The 19,614-nt window shown below is 39.9% G+C and overlaps 1 protein-coding gene across 3 annotated transcripts in view; it reads left to right on the top strand.

The window, feature by feature from the left end:
* wwox (WW domain containing oxidoreductase) overlaps positions 1-19,614 on the top strand; it is a 272,642-nt gene that overhangs the window by 93,733 nt on the left and 159,295 nt on the right. For all 3 annotated transcript variants that reach the window (XM_081356428.1, XM_081356430.1, XM_081356429.1), the window contains exons 7-8: positions 6,235-6,420; positions 11,562-11,826. In XM_081356428.1, the coding sequence (XP_081212554.1) occupies positions 6,235-6,420; positions 11,562-11,826 (451 nt within the window). The remainder of the gene's footprint in view (positions 1-6,234; positions 6,421-11,561; positions 11,827-19,614) is intronic.

Raw genomic sequence — 19,614 nt, 5'->3', positions numbered from 1 at the left:
AAAGAGCAGCTGGCATTGTGTATCTATTGTGCGGAAAATTAGTATTGCAACATTTCAGATATCTCAGTATTGATATGTAGCGTAAAATCTATATTTTTAACGACACTACATTGCACTTAGTTTATTATTTCAGATGCCTTTTTACAAGACTACAATTGAATCATGGCACACATAATCATTCATTAACACAGAAATGCATTGTCAACACTGATCTGTGATTTATTAATAAAATATCTTTTTATTAATAAACTGAAGTTCTAGCATATACTTCTTAGTAACTGAAACCCACAGCTTCACTATTAGTAGAGAGACACTGCCAGGTAGAATTAATTCACACGCAATCGCTCTCTCACTAATGCATTCATATAAATGTAATCTTTACTGTGGTAGTTTATCTGTATCTGATTTAAAACGAGAAATATAACGACCCAAAGACAAAAGAACTGACAAAAATAAGCTGTTATGTACAGTAGGAGCGCTGTCATACACTATATCTGTTCCAGTCTCAGCTCGAGGTTCAGGCTATTTTTGTTCATTAATGACGTCATCACCGACAAGTCGTCATCGACTCGACTTTCATCACATAAATGTGGACTTTAAACAATCTGAAGTCGTTCAACCCCTTCTTTGGATTGCTCAATCTTTTGATGTATTCTACAGATTGTGATGTTAAGGAATGAGCATACGCTGAAGTGTTGTGTGTCTGTACGGGTGTGTGTTCCTGGTTTCCGGGTGTTTTCCGTGTCTCACTCATGGGATCCGTTATCTCCTGATCACGAGCATCACAGACATGCTCCTCTTCCATTACACGCTCTCAAACACAAGCGTGAAAGTCATAAAGTTTAATGGTGTTCTCTCGCAGGTACAATCACTCCCTCTTTTTGAGTCCACGCTTCATTAAGTCCCAGAGAGATCTGTGTGTGTGTGTGTGTGTGTGTGTGTGTGTGTGTGTGTGTGTGTGTGTGTGTGTGTGTGTGTGTGTGTGTGTGTGTGTGTGTGTGTGAGAGTGTCAGTCAGCGTTGGAGAGTAGATCAGTTTCCTCCACAGATGTTCTCCAGCGGGAGGTGAACGGCTCTCTCGGGCGTGAGTGTGTGACTGTGTCTGTGAATGTGAGTGTGTGTGTGTATATATATATATATATATATATATATATATATATATATATATATATATATATATATATATATATATATATATATATATATATATATATATATATATATATATATATATATATATATGTATGTGTGTGTGTGTAAAATGTCAGTCATATTCATTCCCAGTTCCGTAGCATGTATTTTCTGATAAAAACCTGTAAATTAAAAAGTTATGAAATTGTAAGTAGTTCAATGGGGCTCAATTCAATTGCAGGTTAGACTGACTATATATATATATACACTGCCGTTCAAAAGCATGGGATCGCTAAGATTTTCAATGTTTTCAATGTTAAAAGAAGCCTCTTATCCTCACCAAGGCTGCATTTATTTGATTTTGATTTAATCTATTTTCTTTTTTAATATTGTTAAATATTATGACAATTTAAAATAACTCTGTTCTATTTGAAAAGCCTATATTTTTAAATATAATTTATTCCTGTGATGCAAAGCAGCATCATTACTCCAGTCTTCAGTGTCACATGATCCTTCAGAAATCATTCTAATATGATGATTTGATACTCAAGAAACAGTTATGATTATTATCAATGTTCAAAACAGTTGTGAACAATTTTTATTTCACAATTCTTTGATGAATAGAAAGTTCAAAATAACCATATTTATCTCACACTTATAAGGTGAACACTTATTCAGTTACTGTGGTTCAGGGGGTGAACTGTAGTTTAGGGGGGTAAACACTTATGCAGTTACTGTAGTTCAGGGGTGAACACTTATGCAGTTACTGTAGTTCAGGGGGTGAACACTTATTCAATTACTCTAGTTCAGGGGGGTGAACACTTATGCAGTTACTGTAGTTCAGGGGGTGAACACTTATGCAGTTACTGTAGTTCAGGGGGTGAACACTTATGCAGTTACTGTAGTTCAGGGGGGTGAACACGTATGCAGTTACTGTAGTTCAGGGGGTGAACACTTATGCAGTTTCTGTGGTTCAGGGGGGTGAACACTTATTCAGTTACTGTAGTTCAGGGGGGTGAACACTTATGCAGTTACTGTAGTTCAGGGGAATGAACACATATGCAGTTACTGTAGTTCGGGGGGGTGAACACTTATGCAGTTACTGTAGTTCAGGGGGTGAACACTTATGCAGTTACTGTAGTTCGGGGGAATGAACACATGTGCAGTTACTGTAGTTCAAGGGGTGAACACTTATGCAGTTACTGTAGTTCAGGGGAGTAAACACGTATGCAGTTACTGTAGTTCAGGGGGTGAACACTTATGCAGTTACTGTAGTTCAAGGGGTGAACACTTATGCAGTTACGGTAGTTCAGGGGAGTGAACACGTATGCAGTTACTGTGGTTCAGGGGGGTGAACACTTATTCAGTTACTGTAGTTCAGGGGGGTGAACACTTATGCAGTTACTGTAGTTCAGGGGAATGAACACATATGCAGTTACTGTAGTTCAGGGGGTGAACACTTATGCAGTTACTGTAGTTCGGGGGAATGAACACATGTGCAGTTACTGTAGTTCAAGGGGTGAACACTTATGCAGTTACTGTAGTTCAGGGGAGTGAACACGTATGCAGTTACTGTAGTTCAGGGGGTGAACACTTATGCAGTTACTGTAGTTCAAGGGGTGAACACTTATGCAGTTACTGTAGTTCAGGGGAGTGAACACGTATGCAGTTACTGTAGTTCAGGGGGTGAACACTTGTTCAGTTACTGAAGTTCAGGGGTGAACACTTATGCAGTTACTGTAGTTCAGGGGGGTGAACACTTATGCAGTTACTGTAGTTCAGGGGGTGAACACGTATGCAGTTACTGTAGTTCAAGGGGTGAACACTTATGCAGTTACTGTAGTTCAGGGGATTGAACACATATGCAGTTACTGTAGTTCAGGGGGTGAACACTTATGCAGTTACTGTAGTTCAGGGGGTGAACACTTATGCAGTTACTGTAGTTCAGGGGGTGAACACTTATGCAGTTACTGTAGTTCGGGGGAATGAACACATGTGCAGTTACTGTAGTTCAAGGGGTGAACACGTATGCAGTTACTGTAGTTCAGGGGGTGAACACGTATGCAGTTACTGTAGTTCAAGGGGTGAACACTTATGCAGTTACTGTAGTTCAGGGGAGTGAACACATATGCAGTTACTGTAGTTCAGGGGGTAAACACTTATGCAGTTACTGTAGTTCAGGGGGTGAACACTTATTCAGTTACTGTGGTTCAGGGGGGTGAACACTTATTCAGTTACTGTAGTTCAGGAGGGTGAACACTTATGCAGTTACTGTAGTTCAGGGGAATGAACACATGCAGTTACTGTAGTTCGGAGGGTGAACACTTATGCAGTTACTGTAGTTCAGGGGGGTGAACACTTATGCAGTTACTGTAGTTCGGGGGAATGAACACATGTGCAGTTACTGTAGTTCAAGGGGTGAACACTTATGCAGTTACTGTAGTTCAGGGGAGTGAACACGTATGCAGTTACTGTAGTTCAGGGGGTGAACACTTATTCAGTTACTGTAGTTCAGGGGGTGAACACTTATGCAGTTACTGTAGTTCAGGGGAATGAACACATATGCAGTTACTGTAGTTCGGGGGGTGAACACTTATGCAGTTACTGTAGTTCAGGGGGTGAACACGTATGCAGTTACTGTAGTTCAGGGGAGTGAACACGTATGCAGTTACTGTAGTTCAGGGGAATGAACACTTATGCAGTTACTGTAGTTCAGGGGGTGAACACCTTTGCAGTTACTGTAGTTCAGGGGGTGAACACTTATGCAGTCACTGTAGTTCAGGAGGTGAACATGTAGGCAGTTACTGTATTTCAGGGGGTGAACACTTATGCAGTTACTGTAGTTCAGGGTTGAACACTTATGCAGTTACTGTAGTTCAGGGGGTGAACACTTATGCAGTTACTGTAGTTCGGGGATTGAACACCTATGCAGTTACTGTAGTTCAAGGGAGTGAACACTTATGCAGTTGCTGTAGTTCAGGGGAATGAACACATGCAGTTACTGTAGTTCAGGGCGGTGAACACATGCAGTTACTGTAGTTCAGGGGGTGAACACTTATGCAGTTACTGTAGTTCAGGGGATTGAACACTTACGCAGTTACTGTAGTTCAGGGGGTGAACACTTACGCAGTTACTGTAGTTTGGGGGGGGTGAACACTTATTCAGTTACTGTAGTTCAGGGGGGTGAACACTTACGCAGTTACTGTAGTTCAGGGGGGTGAACACTTACGCAGTTACTGTAGTTCAGGGGAATGAACACATATGCAGTTACTGTAGTTCAGGGGGTGAACACATATGCAGTTACTGTAGTTCAGGGGGGTGAACACTTACGCAGTTAGTTGTTCCAATTTTTTTTTTTTTTTTCTCTGAAATGTCACTTTGGTTTTCAGTGACATTTGCATAGGTTGTAATATTTACATGAAAGGTGCAAAGGTTCAAATATGATTTATATTTTTATATTCACTGTATGAATGAAATATTATTAAATATACATTACATTTATATTATATTATATAAAAATCCATAAAAATAGATTACACATATGAAGAATATTTTGATATATTGAAAAACATTAAATAAAATATTATAAAATGTATTACATATTTATTTTCATTATATATTTCTTGTTTTACCATTTTTATTTTTATTTTATATTAACACATATAATATCGTATCTGCATTACCACCTCAGATGTGCATTATATTATATTATATTATATTATATTATATTATATTAGATTAGATTAGATTAGATTAGATTAGATTAGATTAGATTAGATTAAATTATTTATTATAAACTGATTACATTCGTTTTTTTTATTAAATGTAATCCTGTAGGAGCATTGGGTCATGTTGTATTTCAGATGTAATGCTAGCTGTACGGTAATCAGGCACAATAACTGTTAATAACCTTATTGTGTTTGGGTCTTCTAAAGGTCAGTTGCATCTAGAACATGTGCTGTTCAGTGTTTGTTTCGCTGCGTGTTTCTAATGAAGCACATGTGTTACCGTGGCCTCTGCACATTTCCCATGATCCCGTGCGTTTCCACTGATGCACGCTGCTTTCCACATAGAACCTGAAGGGAAATGTGAAGTGTACTTTTTTTTAATGTCATAGAGAAGACTCATTAAAGCAGGGGCATAACAATTCCTCCATTAATTTTCCAGCAACCAGTTTTTAATTAATAGTGCAGGCAGTATTAAATATGAAGTACACAAATTGCCTGTGGGCTTCGTAATTAATTCTAATGGAAGAAATTAAAAATTGGTGGGGTGGATTCCGATTATTCTGCTGTATGGCCGTGGTTTCGGGACCACTGGAGCGACTCTGTCAAAGAGAAAGATCTCGCCCGGACTCTCCAGAAATCTGTCGTTCCTCACGCTGATGGACGTCTGCACACACTGACCTTGGAGTAGCCTTGAGCGGATGTGTTTGAGTGTGTTTTAATCCCTAATTCCATTCAGAATGATTTTGTTTAATCTGTAATTTGTTTTCGTTTGGGAGGTTTTTGTGGTTTTGTTTTTGTGGTTTTTTTTTTTTAGTTTTTGTGTTTTGTTTTAATTTTTTTTGTGTGTTGTTTATGGTTTTGTTTTAGCTTTAGGTTTTTTTGTTTTGTTTGTTTTGGTTTTATTGTTTTGCTTTTAGTTTTAGGGTTTTGTTTTGGTGGTTTTTTTATTATTGTTTTTTGTTTTAATGTTGTTTTTTATGTTTATGTTTTTCTTTTGTTTTTATTGTTTTGGTGTTGTTTATGGATTTGTTTTGGTTTATTGTTTTGTTTTGGTGTTGTTTGCTTTTCCTTTGGTTTGTTTTTTATTGTTTTGGTGTTGTTTATGTTTTTGTTTTAGTTTGTTTTGTTTTTGTGTTGTTGATTTTTTTTGGTTTATAGTTTTGTTTAGTTTTAGTTGGTTTAGTTTTAGTTATCTATTGTTTTTTAGTTTTTTGTTTTGTTTTATTGTTTTGTTTTTATTTTGGTGTTGTTTATGTTTTTGTTTTTGTTCAGTGTTTTGTTTGTTTTAGTTTTATGGTTTTGCTTTTACTAACATAATGATTGTTTGCAAGCATGTGTTCCTTTCCCTCATTGAGTGTGGCTGTGTCTCTGTGAAGGCCTCTGCACGTGCTGGTGTGTAACGCAGCCGTCTGCACTCAGCCCTGGAGATTGACAGAGGACGGGCTGGAGTCCACCTTCCAGATCTGCCATCTCGCTCACTTCTACCTGGTCCAGCTCCTGCTCGATGTCCTGAGGCTCTCGGCTCCGGCCCGCGTGGTGGTGGTGTCCTCAGAGTCTCACAGGTCAGAAACACTCCACATCATTGCTTTAGTTCATCTCTGAAGCATCCATGTTTATATAAACCCCCTACCTCCCTTAATTTGGCAAAGATATATATATATAATATGCAAAAATAAAAATATTTACAGGAGATAACTACAAGTCCGTAGCAAACAATGCAAAGTAGAATCCAAAATCGTAGTCAGTCAGGCGTGGGTCAAGTTAACAAGAATTATGACAGGTCCAAAATCACAAACTCCAAAAAAACCTCACAACACAATCTGAAATAATCCCTCACAATCTGTCTGATACGACACTCTTGACAAAATGACGATGATGATGATACGAAGTTATACTGAAGTGGTACACAATCAAACACACAATGGCACAATAATGTCCTTGGTTGAGTGTTTGGGGTGGTCTTATATCTGGATGAGGTGTGGAGGAGAACCAATCACAGCCTCCAGGAAATGATCACAAGATACCGCCCACCTGTAACACCAACATGCACAGAGACAATATACACAGGACAGAATGGAATAAATGACTCAGGCTCATAACAGACCAGCAATAGAGAAAGGTTGTGTATGATATCTATTAGCACATGCCAACTAGGCCATGCTAACCAGCTAAACCCTGAGTTCTCTGTTGAGAAACGGGCCACTTCTGTTCTCAGAAATCTTGCCCATACACCCGAGTTTCCATTACATTGGGAAACAATGCGTATACTATAAGTGCAGTGCAGATAGTATGCAGAAAGAGAGAGCTAACGGTTCCTGTTACATGACTATTAAATAAAAAGTGCTTTGAAGAACATGTTCGACTCTGAGAGTGAGGGTCCATTAGATTAACAAGCCCCATGTGTGATCGAGTGAACAGAGTCTTACACAGTCTCAATTCACTCTCCCCAACTGTAAAATCACTTACTTGTAATCGCAGTAACTCCTCCAATTAACTTTAACAGTTTATCTCCCGTTCTCTACCACACCTGATAATTTCTGATCCTCACCTCCTCATCTCTATCAGTTCCATTGCCTTTAATATGTAGCCTTTTGAGCTCACCATCTGACCTCTGACCCAGGAAGAGATTATATTTCCCAAAGCCGCAAGAGCCGTTAAACCTTGACACCGCTGTACGAGGAACCAAAGAATGAGGGAAATTGAGGGTGTCAAAATAAAATGTGTTCAGCGGGGACGTTTATCTGCGCTGCAGCACTGGGGCTTAAGTGACAGGACCGATCGGTGTTGGCATTTTCCTCCCGACTCCAAACAAGAGACACGGATAGTGTGGACGGGAGACTCACCTCTGAAAACTCACGCTTTTATACTTCAGTCTCTTTAAAGCAGGATCCTGCAGTCATTAAACACCAGCCTGACCTGACCTTTTCATACCTCTGCTCTGAAAATAGACTCTTTCCACCCCAGAATGCCTCTGCTGGGAAGACCGTATGGATTATCCTGGCCGTGAGATGATGACAGAGTCAACATGTGCAGAGGATAGTGGGGATGGATATATAGCCGCTAAACTGATAGGGCTAGTTCAGCCAAAAATACTAATAAAAAAAACATTCTGTCATACTCATGCTCATGTCGTTCCAAACCTGCTTTTCTTTTTCCATGGAACATATAATGAGTTTTAAAGTGCCCCTATTAAGGCTCCTGATTTTGTTTGGGATATCCCACAATAGTTTTACATGAATCAAAGGTAAAAAAAACAGTCATTTTCTCATAATATCCACTGCAGAATCAGCTCTTTTCTCACAGTGTCTTAAACGGTTCAATCAAGGATTCATTCGCTCTAAACCCCGCCTTTCCGAGAGCTGCTCTGCTCTGATTGGTCAGATTGTTGTGATTGGTCTACTCTGCTCTGATTGGTCAGATGGCCCAGTCTGTTGTGATTGGTCTACTCTCCTCTGATTGGTCAGATGGCCCAGTCTGTTGTGATTGGTCTACTCTGCTCTGATTGGTCAGATGACCCAGTGTGCTGTGATTGGTCAGAAACTAAACGCTCATTATCATATCTGAATCTCAGCTCTTGACACACAGTGATACGAACAGTAACGATGGCGTGGGTTTTACCGTATCAAAGTGGATTTGCTTTGTCAGCAGCAAACAGCGTCTTCTCGACATGAACAACACGAACCAAACTCTTCCAGTCTCAGATACACTACAGTGTTTGAGGGCGGAGCAAAGAGACGCTGTTCAGCCAGTCAAGACCATAGACTGACATTATGCAAATTAGTTATAAACCTACGCAGTTCAGCAGGAAGTGAGACGGGAATTACTGACAACTCGTTTCAGAATCAATTATTTCTATATCTTTTAAACTTTGCAGAGCTTTTGCTTTCACAAACAGCTATATTACACTTCATGAAAGGAAATATATATATATATATATATATATATATATATAAAACAAAAAACATAATAGCTTTAAATAATGTTTACTGTCACACAGCACTTGAAATTTAATAGTGATGCATGGTAATAAAAAAATTATAATAATAAAATAATGAAATATTATTTATTATGCATTGATCATATATTATATTAATGAAAAATTAACTATTAATTATGCATGTATATATTTTTAAATATCAGAAAAGTGGCCCATACGACTTTTATTCCCAGTCTGAATCCATAAGAATCAGAGGAACAGACCTTCATTTACGTCAGTGCTCTCTTAAAATGTTGTCCTCTGCCATTGCTCTTTAACTTGTTAGTCAAACTGAACTACTGTTATGATACTTTTAATTTTTTTTTTTCTCCCTGAGCTTGACAGACCATGGTAATTTCATGTTTTGGGAAAGAAAAGTGTTTTTTTGGGTGAGCTACTGCTTTAATGAAGTAGTTTCCCTCTCCCACAGTTCACACTTTGAGTATTTGCAGCGACGCGATGCCCGCAGATGTTGGTGTTTACCCAAGCAGAGATGTAACGTGTCAAACAGCAACACGCGCCGCACTGAGCTTGTCATACAGTGAATGTGACGTTTTGATTGGTTGTTATGTAAAGCACATAATTAAGAGGTAAACTCTGAATGCGATTGCGGGCGCAGAACACACTCTGATCCACACTAGGGGAGGGACAATTCATTTCACTGCAGTTTCTTGGGACTGTTGTTTACACACACACAAGGACACATCGAGAAAATACAGCGCCTTGTGTTCAGGGGCCTTGTCAAACATCTGGCGTTTAACAGCTTAGTCAGAGCCAATTAAAGAACGTCATGTCGTAGCTTTGATTTGCATTAAGCCAGACCTGGCCTGCCAAAGCTCATTTAGTTCACTTCTCCATCGGCTCACGTTCTGGACGTTATTCCCGCAACTCAAGTCAACGGGAAATCAGTTTTGTCCATTTGTTCATATTCACCATTTACATTAATTATTTTTAGTTCACCCCTAAATGAACGCTTCGTTATCATTCATTTACCTTTTCGTCATTCCAAACCTGTATTGACTGAATGTCTTTATTCTGTGAAAAATTATATTTTGAAGAATGCCAGTAACCAAGCCGTTTGTGTGACTGTAGACTTCTGTTTCAACCAAACGAAACAAAAGAAGGCACATAATGCAAGACACAAAAGACAAAACACACACACAAACACAAAACTAATCAAGACAAAGCACAAAACGAGACTAAACATTTGAAACTAAAAACACAACAAGCAATTAAAAATCACACCTACAGGGACTGTAATGATATCATATTATAAATAAATAGACATTAATATGGAGTTGGTCCCTCTTTGCAGCTATAACATCTTCCACTCTTCTGGGAAGGCTTTCCACAAGATTTTGGAGTGTTTCTTTGGGAATTTTTGCCCATTCATCCAGAGCATTTGTGGATAAAAAGGCCTGGGTCGCAATCTTCGGTCCAGTTCATCCCAAAGGTGTTGGATGGGCTTGCGGTCAGGGCTCTCTGAAAGTTCTTCCACACCAGACTCATCCAACCATGTCTTTATGGACCTTGCTTTGTGCTCTGACACAGTCATGCTGGGATAGAGAAGGGCCTTCTTCAAACTGGTATGCTGAAGCATTGAGATTTCCCTTCTGTGGAAGTAAAGAGCCAAGCCCAACCCCTGAAAACAACCCCACACCACAATCCCCCCTCTAGCAAACTTTACACTTGGCACAATGCAGGCAGGCAGGAAACGTTCTCCTGGTATGCGCCGATCAGACTTCCACACAGAGAAGCGGGATTGGTCACAGAGAGTCCAGTGGCCTGCTTTAGTGTACACCACTGCATGCAGATGCTCGGCCATGGAAACCCACTCCATGAAGCTCCCGCCGCACAGGCACTGTGCTCGGCTCTCGGTGACCCGTTCGCTCTGACTTTACCTGCTAAAACGCTTCCAGATTCCTGTAACACCACTCACAGTTGACCTTGCAGTATCTAGCATAGGCATCCTATCACAGTACCACGCTTGAATTCACTGAGCTCTTCAGAACAAGTGTTTGTAAATGCAGACTGCATGAGTTGGTGCTTGATTTGATACACCTGTGTCAATGGGTCTGAATGAATGGGTCAAGTTCAGTGTTCAACAGGTGTATCCCAATACTTTTGTCCATATACCTATATCCTTTTGTTTTGTTTTTTTGTCTTTATATTTATCAGGGGTGTAACGGATACCCTCATGTCACGACTCGATGCATATCACGATACTGAACTCACGATATCATATTATTGCGATAGTCCAAGACATATGGTAAAAGGTAAAAAAAATAAAAAATGTTGATTGAAATGGTAAATTTGATATTACATTGTGTGTGTAAATGAATAGTCTTGGACTCAGTGCTGGAAACCCAAAGCACAGGACAGTAGAGACGCCAGAATAACAATATTCATGATTCTGGAGCTGAAAACAGAATTATTGTAGATGAATATGCTTGTGCTCTTTCACTGACTAAATATATTTAAAATAATGTCGGACACTTTTACTGGTAACATCAGACATTTGACATTATCAGAACACACAAATATCCCACATTGCATTATTATACATTATATTCAACATTATATATATAGTAGTTTAATGCCTGACTCTAAAACTCTAAAAACTTGAATTGAATCATATTGTCACTATTCACGATACACATGATGCACTTTTGTATTGCGATATATTGTTACACCCCTAATATTTCTTGCTGATGGTTGTTTCGGAAGGTTCACGGATCTGGTGGACATGTGTGGGAAGGTGGACCTGAACCTGCTGTCCCCCCCGCAGAAGCAGTACTGGTCAATGCTGGCCTACAACCGTGCCAAACTCTGCAACCTCCTGTTCTCCAGCGAGCTGAACCGACGCATGTCGCCCTTCGGCGTCACCTGTAACGCACTGCATCCTGGGAACATGATGTACACCTCCATCCACCGCAGCTGGTGGCTCATGACCCTGCTCTTCACCCTCGCACGACCCTTCACCAAGTCCATGGTAAGAGCAAGAGATTTCATGTTCCCTTCTTTCCCGTGATGCAGTGTGAGGACTGAGTATGTTTCATAACGGCTCTGATTTTGAACATTGGTTCATACGCAGCACAAACACACACAGCTAGCTGTCCTCATGTGAAGCACACAGTAGACTTGATGTGCACCAGAGTTTGATGTTAGTGTCTTGCTAACACCCTAAAGGTTGCTCACACAGAACACGGCTTTGCGTTTAAACACACGAGGCGGCCGGCAGTGGAAAAGAAAAAGATGCAAGGCTTTGAGGCGAGTTTTTAGTTCAACTACTTTGAAGTCGAAAACCACATTTTAAGAACGACGTGTCTTGTGTGAGATGCATCCATCTAGAACCTGTTCACATAAACACAACAGAAAAGCAGCTCAGTAGAGTGCAAAAACCTGCTCTTTTTTATTAAAATTTTTGATGATATTTTTTGGATTTTTGTTTTACATTAAATTATTATTATTAATCAACTGTGCTGTATTATATATATATATATATATATATATATATGTATAATATACACACACACAATTGAATGGGTGATAGCCAATAAATTGCTTGCTTTAAAATGATTTGGTTTAAATAAATGAAAACACTAAAAGTTAATTTAGGCATCCCAACCTTATAATGTACAGTATGACATCTATACTATAAATCACTTTTAGGATTACATTTAACAGTGGTTTTGAATTATTTATGTAAATAAATAAATCAGTCAATCAATCAATCAATCTAATATTGGCCAATAACCGAGATGGATCCATAATTAATTTGCATCCATAATGCTTTTTTTGCATTAACTATATTAAGTTTCTTTCCACTGAGTTTGTCACAGTGAGTTCTGGAATTGCCTTTGAGTGAATACATGCGACGCTGCCTTTAAATGTGGCCACAGTGAGGTTTATTAGAGTTTAACTGTGTGTTTCTTCATTTCAACCAGTGTGTGTGTGTGTGTGTGTGTGTGTGTGTGTGTGTGTGTGTGTGTGTGTGTGTGTGTGACCTGCCTTTACTTCTGTGAAGTTTAGACACAGGTGATGGTGTCCAAGAGAGTTTCACTAGCATGTTTTTGGGTTCTTGAGCAGGAAGAACATGTGCGTGCTTGTGTGTGTGTGCGTGTGTGTGTGTGCATGTATGTGTGTGTGTGTGTGTCACGCTGCCGTTCCGCTGCTCGTATACCCCAGTGCTGCATAAATCAGGCGGGCAGCTCTTCCTGTAGGGAACTCTCTGCGTTTTAGCCCGAAGAGGCGAGTCACATACACTTACAGAGACAAACTATAAAATTCAACATCCTCATAAATCATAAAGTATCTGCCTGTCTCGCACCTGAAGCATTTCCTTCCGCTTCTGATATGCTTTAGGCCACACAATGCATTTGATGTAGTCTTTGTTTTAATTTTGGTTGAAAACTCTGAAGGCAGATTTTGATGTAGTGTTGAGTATTTCAAGTGATTTGATTAAGTATTAAAGAGATGGGTATGAATATGTCATAAGTTTATGCGCACAGCCCAGTCATAACTCAGACCCGCTCATTTCTCCAGCCGTCAGTCATGTTTGATGGATCAAGCCGTTTCTGAACTGTGATTGGCTAGTTTGAGTCCTTGTTGGTGAGACCTGTATTAGTTTTGAACATGTAAACAACAAGCACAATATTTATGACATTCTGGAAATTAATTTGCATTTCCTGTACAAAACACCAAGGCAACTAATCAGTATGCAAATATTCCTGCGATTTCATTCCTGATTTGTAAGGGAGACATTTTTACAAGTTTATATATATTATAATTTATAATTTGTATATATTATACAAAATATACATATTTATTAAATTATAAATGATATATTACTAATTATCATATGATGTGTAAATAAATTAAAACTAAAATCATTTTGGAATCAAGACATAATGTACAGAATGAAAAATCTATATATATTTCGGGATTACATTTAACAGTGTTATCGAATTATTTGTGCTTTTAATTGTGCCTTTTTATTATTATTACTGTTATTGTTTTATTTATTTTTGTATTATTTCTTCACCTTTAATTAATGCAGTCATTATTTCCAGTATTTATTAAAAGCACTCAGACTCAGGACAGCCCCGGTTCGTGGCGAGGTGTTGATGTGCCTCTCTCTCCCGTTCCTGAACCCCCTCAGATATTAGTGAACTTAACACAAAACACTGCCGCTACTTTATTTATTGGTTATGAGGCTATGAAGATGCTATCGTTTTAATTGCTTGCAGTCTCATATGGGATGCTGGGAAATTGTTGAAGGTTGCAAAGCTCTGCATAATGTTGACAGGAAGAGCCTGGAACGATATTACACCCAAGCGCAGTAAAATGCCTTTGTCTTCTCCAGAAGCTGTAGGTGATTTATAACTGCGCAAATCTAGAATAAAACCTCTTATTTTGCTGTTTTATTGCATCTGAGTGGGACACTTCCATTTAGTTTAGCGTTTCTTAATGGTTTGATGCCTAGATGCATCAAACATCACAAATTACTGTATGATAATGTAAGATTAGCCTTCATAAAACCAAACAAACTGTTTAATAATAATTTGATTAATGCATTTTTGTTTTCTTAATATCGCAGATTAAAAAAACAAAACATAATTGAAATGCCATATTAAAGTGCAAAGGATGTCTCAGAGTAATTCATGAAACCGAGTATCATCATCTGATCTTGTAATTTGCAGATAATGTTCAGTTTTGCTGAGTTAATGTAAATTCTTTGGTTAAGAGGCAGGACTGATATCTGACTTAAACGCACACGACTGTCTTCATCTGTAATCTGTGCATCAGATATGATCTGCCGTTCATCTCTCTTGGCCTGCAGTTGCACATTAGGCCCATGCTGATCTCCAGATGTGTGTAGCTTTGATAAGAGTGGAGTCATTTTCTCCTCGTGATAATCAACGCCGGGTCTGATCTTTCCTGGCATGCGGTCATCCGGACAGAGAGCATGTGGGAATCAAAAATGCATCATTCCATTGACTAGACTTTCCACGGAGGATAGCAATTTTAGTGTACAATTTAGGCAAACTTAAAAATTATTTATCATTATTATTAGGGCTGTATGATTAACCAAAATAAAATTGAAATTGTGATTTGGCTAAGTGTGATTATGAGCTCACGAAGACTGTGAGTTTTGATGAAGTGTGTGTGCAGCGTGTTTCACGTTGAAGCGCAGCACTGTGTTCAGAACGGCTTTCTCGCAGTTAATGCTCTTCCATCTACGGAAGTACTGTGAGATTGAGTCACTTATAACGTGCGTTTATTTGACGTAAGGAACACGCACCAAACATCTCTCCAAACTTATCGTTTACAAGCCTGTTGTCCAACAGGAGAGAACATTCAATGACGTTTCAACTCCGCTCACTGTATGCCAGTCGAGTTGTGATCTTACATGTATTTATATCACAGAAATAGTCAGATAATATATTATTTTATAGTATTCTAGACAGTAATAAAGGCAATAGCAATTTTAACCAGAAAATTCACAGTTAGACCCCCCCCCACCCCCCAAATTGTGCAGCCCTTTTTAGATATTATATTTTTCATTACTACATATTATTTTATTTTATTTTATTTTATTTTATTTTATTTTATTTTATTTTATTTTATTTATTACATTTTTTTTATTACTATTTATTAATAATGTCTCTAACTCGATCTGGTATTGGTTCACAATGCTCTTCAGACATACAGTGTATAAAAGGTGTTTATTGTGTTCTAGTCGACTGTTTTTGACTGAAACTATAAATAATTATAAAGATTTGCTGACTACAACAGTATGTGGTTTTTATTGTGCACTTTCTCCGTGACAAAACAAAAAAAAAAAATTCTCTATGTCAGAAAAGTGAAATATTGTGCAATGATCCATTTGTCCTGATTTATTGGGAAGCAACACACATTTGACAAATCTGCCATTGGTGAATCATTTTGATGTGAAAAATGATTTGCAGCCAGGATATACTGTTGTGTTATCAACCGTAGTGGCATTGAATTTGACTAAAATGGGTTTAGAAACAACAGAACATAGCAATTTATGTTACTTGCTCAGAAATCCAAATCCAAGAAATCCCTAGAGATTCATATAAAGATTGTACAAGCATTTTTGGTTTAGATCAGTTATGCTTTAAGTGTGTTGTGTATTTTTTCTCAATGTCGAAAAAGGTCATTTTTGATCCTTCCTATGTGGTTTTATATGGAGTACTATACGTCCCTGAAGCCTCCGTAACCTTTTCATTTGTGTAGTCAAACAGCTGTTTTAGCATGTTTGGTTTGACATTTCTCCGCCGGTTGGGTGTTGTGGCATCTAATGGCTGCTTGATGCTTTGGGACGTGAAGCTGCTGGGAAAATCACAGCCCCCCAATCAACACCCGTCACCCCCCCCCCCCCACCGCCGCTTCATCGGGACCCGGTCCGCCATCTGACTGCGCGTTTTCAGCAGTTTAGCGCAATTATTTTCCCCGGGATTCTGCCTCGGGCGCTCCGCTACCTTTTTACATATGCAGGGGCTGAACTTTTGACCATGGCCCAATAGTCGTACATTAACCGACGGTTTGCTCTAAAAGGGGGACTTTAACAAGTTCCTCTGTGCATTGGCAAGTGTCTCTTGTCTCACCTGTGAGATAATTCACCCAGCTTCCTTACGGGAGGTTAAATCTCTCTCGCTCTCGGTGCTCTTGTGAGCCGGGAGAAAGCAGGAGATGCCGCTGATGGATCTTTCCTCAAGCCTGGCTAACGAGGGCTCTGCTTCTATTAGCACACTACAGAGGCATTACCCGCTCTCTCTCGCTCTTCTTTAATGAAGTCTCGTCCCCCCGAGCGGCTCAGGCTTACCCCTCCGCTGTGGTGCTGTGATGAGGCCTGTCGGCGTGGCGACCGTCCCCCGGTAACCGGTTGTTAGGTCAGGTGTTGTTATCTGCCGGTACACGGGTCCGATCACGCCGGCGCTGACAGGCGCTCAGTGGAGCGAGAGAAGCGGGCCAGAGGTCCACACCCAGATCCCCTTCTGCTGCGCCGGGACACCAGGAGCTGCCAGACGCCCTAATGGGCTCATAATTGGTGATTAGGACCTGCAGGTTGAGAAGAGAACCAGTTCACTCAGGCTGTGCGAGTGTTTTCATCTATGAGCTGCCGGCGTCACATGTGCCGTCTCTGATTCTGCTGGAGCTCTCGGCCTAGAACGATCTGCTAGTGTATCAGATACATCGCATTTATCCACTCTTGCCCTGTGCTTATTCAGTATCTGACAATACCCCTCTTCTTTTTCAAGGGTTTTATCTAGATCAGGAATCCCAACCTTCGCCCCAACAATACACATTTTGGATGTCTCCTTTATCTGACCGCTCCAAATCGCCTCGATACCATTGAGTATCAAAAAATGTCTTGTTGTTCGATATCAAATTTCGATACTGAGGGGTTAATCTTGTCAACGTCAGTGAAACTATGAGCATGCAGCGTGTCTGATGTGCCCAAATCAAGTGCTGGTGATTGGCTGTGGCTGGAGTGTTGCCATCTCTGATTCTACACTGATAAAAATGAGTCTGTGGTGAAGTAAATGCTACTGTAAATGCCCGTATTAGTACTCAGTTCAAGCTTGTAGAAATTAAAGCGTAAATATCAACAATATAAAATTAAGTACAACCTACTCAACTTTTCTAAAACTGGTGTTCCCATCATGCACTGGGGCATGAATAATTAATAAGGTTGATTTTTCACTGTTTTCCAGCTGTATTTACACCGTTTTATCATTGCTTTTGTTGTTAGGTTTGGTAACTTGCCATTTTCTGACATCTGGATTCATTTTCTACTCAAAATGAAACATTTATACTCCAAAACGATCTATCGAATGTTCTCATCATTTATCAAGTAAATCCTACAAGTTATTTTCTTCAGTTTACTGGAGTGCTCGGCCTAAAACGATCCGCTAGTGTATCAAACGCATCACATTTATCCGTTCTTGCCCTGTGGTTATATCTGACAATACCCCTCTTCTTTTTTAAGGGTTTTATCTAGATCAGGAATCCCAACCTTTGCCCCAACAATACACATTTTGGATGTCTCCTTTATCTGACCGCTCCATTTAGGGGCCGGTAAGGCCAGTTACACCCTGGTTAATTACTAGTTGGTCAGACTAGTTCTCAAGACACACAGTCTTAAAGTTCCCCTGTAGTCAATAATTGTATCCCTTAAAACTCATCTTTGATCACCAAAATGATTTTTTTTCATGCCTTAAAATATCTTGAATGTAACTCGACACCCTTGCCTCATTTAGTATTCGCGGTTCTATGAATATGCAAATGAGCCCCGCCTCCACTCACTCACTCAGCTCAGAGATCCACTGGTTGACGATCACACGTTGATCTGATTGGTTACAAGGTAGTTTGTGACGTCAGAAACACCAGCGATTTCAAAGCGTGTTTTTGAGACTGTCTTTGGTTCACTGCAGTTTTAAGGAGGAAATACTCAGCAATGGAGTCGACTTATGAATTTACACATGGTTTGTCTTAAAGCATATTAAAAACACCACATAGAACATATACATATATAAACAACATTAAGCTGGATTTTCACCACAGGGGGTCTTAGTGGGGGACACTTTAACAGTATGTTAAAGTAAAGTAGTAGCTATGTTTATGCAACTAGCCCCTGGTCTTAGAGTGTCTATTAATGAGCTGATGAGTTGATTCAGGTGTGTTGGCTAGAAGTTGTATTGTTGGCGTGCCTCCTCTAGATAACAAGACTTGAAACCTAATCTTTTAGGCAAGTTTTCCCCTTGCCAAAGTTCGGTTCCTCCTCTTTGTCTCCGCAGGTCTCCGTTCACGCTGTTGTCCATTTGCCTCTACAGAACAGTTGGATCTGCCAGAGAAGGCATACAGCAATGAGACTAAACCTGAAACTAGTCATTAATCAATAGTGCTTATCTTCTGCCGTTTGCTTTCATGAACCGTGCTCCAGAACCTTGTTTTCAAGCGGACACCGAGGAACCAGATGAACCCAACAAGCGTCCTGGCACACATTACACCACATAGCAATGTCCTTCTGTGGTTAAACTGCATCCAACATGCGGACAGTAGGTTCAGAGCAAACTGTGAACTGTGCATGTAAACATCACAACACCTCGTCCTGCGTGACGGTCTGCTTGCAACTGAACATCAGACCTTGAATAGACTGTACTCTTTAATTTAATCGGGCAACATGAAGGCTTGATGTTACTCCATTCTCTCTCCATCTCCCCCACATTACCTATTATGAGTCTGGAAGACAATCTTAGACCTAAAAGCACACAATCCCATTTGCTTGTATTGACATGTGTGTCTCAACTCAATCCTATTACCAGGATTATAGTCTACCAAGACACACCGTTTCATTAAAATAATGTGTTGGTCTACAGGCAGCCACACACACGTATACACACACGCTCGCAGCTCTTCGGAGCGAGCGACTCGTTGTGCAGTTGGAGACCGAGCAAATAGTTTATTGCTTGATCAGCCGATGTGGCTGGGAAGGTGTCGGGATCGATAAAGGGCCAATCAGAGGCGGGCAGGCAACATTCGGGAGAGCCCGGGAGCTGTCATGTCATTCCCGTTTGACCCCCAGTCAAAGTCACACAGCGGCCCATCCATCTGAGTGTGTGTGGCTAATCCTGCGTCCATCTGAAGACCTGAACACACCAGTGCTGGCGGAGTGAGACCATGACTCCCAATGACTCGCATTGATGACGCTGTTCTGGAGCGATCTGTCACTTTGAGGGATTATTTCTTC

The sequence above is a fragment of the Scardinius erythrophthalmus genome, assembly GCF_964197995.2.
Source record: "Scardinius erythrophthalmus genome assembly, chromosome: 24".
NCBI classification, from domain to species: Eukaryota; Metazoa; Chordata; class Actinopteri; order Cypriniformes; family Leuciscidae; genus Scardinius; species Scardinius erythrophthalmus.
This window is presented reverse-complemented; position numbering and strand designations above follow the sequence as displayed.